This window comes from Gavialis gangeticus, unplaced genomic scaffold, assembly GCF_001723915.1.
Source record: "Gavialis gangeticus isolate Ggan-Ray unplaced genomic scaffold, GavGan_comp1, whole genome shotgun sequence".
Taxonomy (NCBI): Eukaryota; Metazoa; Chordata; order Crocodylia; family Gavialidae; genus Gavialis; species Gavialis gangeticus.
In genome coordinates this window covers 110743161-110749649 of record NW_017729024.1, presented here as the reverse complement: position 1 = coordinate 110749649, position 6489 = coordinate 110743161, and the positions used below count along the sequence as shown (strand labels likewise).

The following is a 6489-nucleotide window of genomic DNA, read 5'->3' as shown; positions in this document are numbered from 1 at the left end:
GGGCTTCCCCAGTGTTAAAGGTTGCGGGGAGAGACCTCATCTTAGAATTGAGTAAATATAGTGTTCACCTGCACTACCTGTGCACCCTTTCAATGTACAGGTCACTTGTGAAGCAAACAGCATATATGGAGAACTTGATGTTCCCTTGTGCCCAACTTTCTTTTTTTTATTCTGCACTTTCATTCTGCTTCAACTCTAACAGTTCTTCCAAGTACTATACAACTGCTTCACACCAAAAAGAGGGAAAAAATGGAAAAAACAGGTCTATACGACTCTATGCTTTGAGCTTCTTAAACTCTGACTCTATGCAACCCATACCCACCTCCAACATATCCAGCATATTATACACGTCATAGCAAAATTTTAGTGAAATGAAATTTTACCTGTGTTCCATGAAACCCGAGGAGCATTTGTATCTGTTGTTCTAATAGAGATATGGACAGTGATTGGTGAACTCCTTTCATAGTATAAGTCATGAATCTCAAACTCCACCTGTTAGATAAATAGACATACCTTCATTGAAGAAACAGGTTGAAATATCATTGCCTATGCATATCCAAAACCTATACTGAAGGTCACTGGAGGTCAGTGACCTTCTGAAGCATGGAGGTCACTTAAGAGGATAAGATAGTATGATAACATATCTTAAGAGGTTCTGATAGTATGATAACAAACCTAATATCGTTTAAGATGCTATTAAAACCTCTTGCTTTCTGGCAAATGGTCTGCTCAAAAAAATGGCCTATGTGGATAACATGATTAAGGCCTGCCCCAGTTTCTATAGACAACAGCACATGAGGCAGTGATGTGGCTGGCATCACATCCAACCACCTTTGACTCCCCAGCCTGAATGATCAGATAACCATTTACAGCTGGGTTGGCTACATACAGCCTTTGGCATAAGTCCAGAGTGAGGCTTCAAATTTATGCACTCTGAAGGCAGAGGAAGATGCCTTAAGCATCTTTCTACTCCCTAACCTGACTTTCTGTACCAAGTTTCTCTATTCTCTTATGTTGGGTTCCTGAAAGATAATATGATAGAAGATTTCTATAAGTTAACAGGAGAAACATATTTCCTTTACCACTAGAGGAACTCATCTCATACAGAATTTTTGCAACAATAAAATAAAATTTGAGAGACATTTCCTGGATCAGAGATGCTTTTTAAGTCTGAGAGACACGATATAGAAAAAAATGAAGGAAAATTAAATGCAGGGGGGACAGAAAATAAAAAAGTAATTTAAATTTTTTGAAGGTGTGTCCAACAATGCTGCAAGCAAAATGAAGGAGAGAAATTAAAATATTAGGCTGCTCTTGACTTGTAGTTTCCTTGGGTAGAGCTAGAATTCCTATGAAAGAGATTCCCCAGATTCTGGGAGCTTATAAACCCTGCTACCTTACTCTTATCAGCCTTAGGCACCAAAATATTTTATCGTGTGGATCTTGTCACTCTGTTTTCCCATCTATATCTTCATCAACTTATATAATATTGACTTCATATTCTCTCATATGATTTCACCCTATTCACATGAGCCTTTTTCTGCATTTCTTGCTACCTGCTTGGATCTCTGATTGGCTCTCCATCTCATCAGATGCTCCTTCTTTCAAGGAAGCTTTCAAACACAAAGTGCTTCTCATGCAACTGCAGGCTCTCTATTTGCTTTGTTTTTTCACTCACTTGTTCCCTGGGTCTAGAGACCCAAAAGTCCTTGGTTGCTCTCACAATTTCCCTTTACCTCTTTCTATCCAGGGCATATTTTTCCCATACTACTAATTCACAGTAAGAACTCTTATGTCTCTCTCTCAGTATTATCCCTCCCATCCTCATCTTAGTGTGTCATAGTGAACACAAAAATAATTGCTAAGACACAAAGCTGGTCTGTCTCCTGTCATTATAACCACATGTCCTATATAGAGAAGCTGGAATTTGACTACTAGGGTCTCCCAAACTAAAGCAGTTGCAATATACGTGAATTTACAGATCCACCAGGTTGGGGATTGGGTTGAAAGGTAGTATCATTATCCCATTAAAAAGAGTTAAGAAACTATAAATGAAAATGGGGGGAAAAATTTCTGGTGTCAGTAAATTAATTAGTGAACAGTCAACATACACCTGATTTGGGTTTGATACTAGTATGGCGGCCAGAGAGTGATGAAGTACACTATACTGTACAGTATGCTGAGTTAGGTTGCAACTCGGTTTCAAAAGGTAGTAGAAAATCTACATGGGACTTAATTAACAAATACGTGGCAATATAAAATACTGTATTTACTCACCTACCATACAAACCCTTTACCCAACCATTAGCGATCCAAATTTGGTGCATGTGTCTTAAGTGGGAAAAATTATTTTCTGTCCCATGGGGAAGCATGGAGAAGTTATAAAACCTTTTCTTCTTTGTCTCCCCCACCCCCAGCTGGCTCCATTGAAGGAGAGGGAAGAATCCAGTGTTCAGCAGCAGTGTAGTTTTAGCCATTTCCAGCCACTGCAAAATTGGCAGTAGCTTTTGGCTGAGCATCAAAAAGCTGATGCTGGTCGAGAAGCAGCTGTGGGAGGGTTACAACTTTAACTTTTACCTGAGCAGGAAAGGGTGAAAAAATGATCCAAAGGGTAGGCTCTATTCCTGTTCATGTGGCCATGAAAAAAAAAAAGCTATCCATTTTGTCTTCCTAAAAGAAGGTGCATGTCTTATTTGGAGGGGTATATGAAGAAATATGGCATGAATAACTTCTATGAAAGAAGTTTCAAAAGAATAAAAGACTTGTAATTGAGATCAGAATCAGGCCCACCTGCTTTATGTTATACAAAGAATTTGCCTTTAGACTGCAGAAATGATATGCAGTAGATATTTTCTTCAGTGAATATAAAGAAGACAGCTGTTGTACTAAAGTGAGATTGTGTTAAACTTGACATGAGAAAGTCAGTGCTAAAGATGTGGTATGTGGGTAAACAAGTAGAGAGACAGGATTACAAAAATAACGTTTTGGTTTTTTATGGGGTCAGAAATATGATAAACTAAGGTCACGTGTCTATTTTTGCTTATAAAGTCACAGAATTTTTTCTTGGGAGGTTCAACAGTAATAGCAACAGTCATCTAAGAAAAACATAACTCACATTTTAGTTTCCTTATTCCATTTCATTAGGAAATATCATTTTGCTCATAGATAAAAATTACAAATGAACACATGTATTTATAACATACATATTCCTAGGGGGAAATTAAATATCAGACTCATAAATCATGTTACCTCATAATTCCTCCTCTCTGTATGGCTGTTGTTTGGAGGCTGATATGCTATAAGCACCTCACTGAGATCTTTCCATGTGAAAGAGGTGATAGGCCTGGTGTGGTCTGACAGATGAGTGATGTAGCCCTGTGGTGGTGGCTTCGTAATGTTGAAAACTAGCAAGGATTTAGGTGTTTCACTGTCTTCAGCATCTATTGTTGCTGTTGTCATGGGACTCAAAATAAACTGGTCCACCTCCAACACGAATGTTGCCATGAAGGCAGCTTTGGGGATCTGGTTGGGAATGGCACCTTTGATACGGACAGGGAGCCAGGCATACTCTGTCTGAGAGGAAAAAAGAGCTAAGGAGTCAGGACAACATATACAGTTCAAATAAGATATTATAGGAATAAACACTCAATAAACAAACAAAAGAAATACTGGTTTCAGTCAGATCAAACCAAAATAAGAATTTTTCTTTCTAGCATACTTATATTAAAAAGAAATTGTTTTGGTTGAAGAAAATGTTCATTCAACCCACTGTGAAAATATTTGATTAATGACTTCAGTAGAATTAGAAGAGAGATTACTTTGTCTCTTCATATGAATACAGACATGAGTGAGTAGAGTAAAATATTAGGCAGTACACTATTATGAAGAATTCTACCTTGTGCAGAATTTTGCTTCTGCTGTCCATGAGATCCACTCGAATAGGAATATAATCAATGTTGGGTGAAGGAGGATCAAGATGCTGATATCGAATCCCAGTCAGCAGAAATTCTCCACAGCTCATTTTGGTGAGTTGAATGGTCTTCAGTCCTTGAGTGCAGTTCCCATTCCTGCAGCTCTGGGCTGCTCTCTGCTCTGTAACCCAATAGAAGCTGACATAAAAGATTTGTTTGAACATAAACTTGATCAACTAACACCCCAAAGCTCAGTCAGCATAGCTAAGCAAAACACATGACGTAACATATGACTCTTCTCCTACCTCACTTATACAAAACAACAATTTTGTTGTTGACTGACATTTTTCAACTTCAACCTCACTTGCTTTTTTGTGCGTTTCCTGTGCTTTTGTGTACTCACTGCCTATAAGAGGCCTAGAAACCTTACTGAAGACCATTCTGTGAAGTACTAGTCATCTTCAGCTTGACTCACATTACAGTCCTCTTTCTTTTTGGCTTTTTTTTCAGAGACAATTATTGCTGTGCACTAAATTCCACATCACTGTGTGTGTTGTAAGTAATGGGTCTTAGCAATGTGTGTGAAGTGATTTATTGTTGCATGCATTCTGTCTACTCTCACTGTGAATGTTCCTAATGCAAACAATGTAAACAGATCATACTAGAAGTGGAAAAGAAGCTATGTGGTTGGTCTCCACGAGGTTCTTCCTGTTGAGGTTCTCCAATGACAACTTGACCGTGGGCTGGTAGATGAGTTTCTAAGGAGGCCATTGTAATGACACACTCTAGGTTTATCCTCCTGTCATAGTCAAAAGTGAGCACATTCCTGTCAATCACTCTGGACAGGCCATAAAACTCGGGGACTTCCAAGATGTTGGAACTCATTTTGATGACATTGCAGTCTGGCTCAAGTAACTGCACCTGAAGGGTGAATGTTTCTGTGAATGTTTCAGTTTCTGTAAACCTACAGAGGATAAAAAAAATGCAGAAAAAACTTAGTAATACTTCATTCTCGCTTCCTCCATTATCAATGAACTCAGCATTATCCTTAGTTGCCTTTCCCTTCCCTTGGCAAATCTCCTTATCACCATATAACTAAAGTTCACATTTGAAGAACCTGCGTGGAAATACAGAATGCTTCTCATGACTTGATCTGATATCATGCCTGGACACACAGAGTTTTTTCCATTGACTACACAAGTTCTATTGATTTGATTGTCACCATGCAGAGGGAATTAGGGCAAGGGCTTCAGGAAACAATCTCAGGCAGGGAAAAACTCTAATGTTATGTCCGTGGTCATTTAAGTTAGCAGTAAAGAAGTGTGAACTATACCCAATGGATGTATCCTGTGTAAGGAACACTGGGTGGAAATGCTACCTACTTACACGCCACCTCTACAACACTGCCAGTACATGCTACTGCTTCAGATCTCAGATCTCCAAGCTCAAGTAGGGGGAGAAAACAAGATCACTGTCCTCCTCAAATAAGTCCACTGAATGCCATTGATTTCAGGATTCAGTTTGGAATTTCTCTCCTTGTTGATTAAACTCTGTAGGAACTTGCTATTACTTATCTCAGGGACCTTGTTTCTCTCTCCCTCCAACCCAGGGGAGACATGTAGGGGGTGCACGCCTACCCCCCAGAGCATGGTGGTGCAGTCCCTGGTTCGCGCTCGCCACCACCACCTGTCGCTGACAGTGCCAGCAGCATCTGCAGGAGCTCCCCCACTTACCACCACCATGCTCCCACCACCACCATGATCCTGCCACCGCTGTGCCCCCCCCAGCTGCCAGGGGCCCGCATCATTTGTGCTCCATCCCAACTCCAGCCTAGGCAGCTGGGTCTCAGAGTGGAGTTCATTAGCACACTGCCTGTCTTGCATGCATACCAGCTCAGCCTCTGGCTTCTTTACTATTCATTCCATCCAGGAAGAGCACACACCAACTGCAGGGGCTTTCTCAGCCTGACAAAGGGTTTTTAAACCTGAAAGCTTGCTAAAAACAGCTTTTTTCAGCTATTTAAGTTGGTCTAATAAAATATATCAGATTCACCCAAAGAACCTTGTCTGCCTTGGCACAAGTTAAGTGCTTAAGTTTCCTATACTTGAGCATCTCTGAGATTCACAACAGTCAGCATGCTCTTAGCTGCAAATAGGAGACACTGAAGTGAGGGTTGAGTCTGAAATCCCACTCTCTCTCCCAGACTTAATGTGAAACTGGGACCACACCTAGCTTTAGACTCCTAAGTCACTCCTTAACATGCAGGCTTTTGGCTCACTCTTTTCTTTTAAGTGAGTAGATAAGTGGTAATTTTTACATAATAGTCTGCTGGTTAGAGATGGCTCACTCCAGAAGTGGACGAGCTGGGTTATACCCCTTCTCAGCCGAAAGTATTCAAAGCCATTACCTAGGAGACTGCCCTAACTAACAGACTAGAGTGAGTGGTGCTCAGGGCAGGGTTTTCCCTTCCTCCTGGAGATGAGCCACTGTACAGAAAAGAGTGCGATACAAAACAAGAAAGGGAATTAGCAGAGGAGAGCTTATAGATTCATAGATTCATAGATTAAGGGTCGGAAGG

The 6489-nt window shown here is 40.4% G+C and overlaps 1 protein-coding gene across 2 annotated transcripts in view; it reads right to left on the bottom strand.

Annotated features, from left to right (window-relative positions):
• FREM1 (FRAS1 related extracellular matrix 1) overlaps window positions 1-6489 on the bottom strand; it is a 163917-nt gene that overhangs the window by 106198 nt on the left and 51230 nt on the right. For both annotated transcript variants that reach the window (XM_019517566.1, XM_019517564.1), the window contains exons 4-7: window positions 4574-4875; window positions 3896-4092; window positions 3250-3573; window positions 384-492 (exon numbers count right to left, since the gene is read on the bottom strand). In XM_019517566.1, the coding sequence (XP_019373111.1) occupies window positions 384-492; window positions 3250-3573; window positions 3896-4092; window positions 4574-4875 (932 nt within the window). The remainder of the gene's footprint in view (window positions 1-383; window positions 493-3249; window positions 3574-3895; window positions 4093-4573; window positions 4876-6489) is intronic.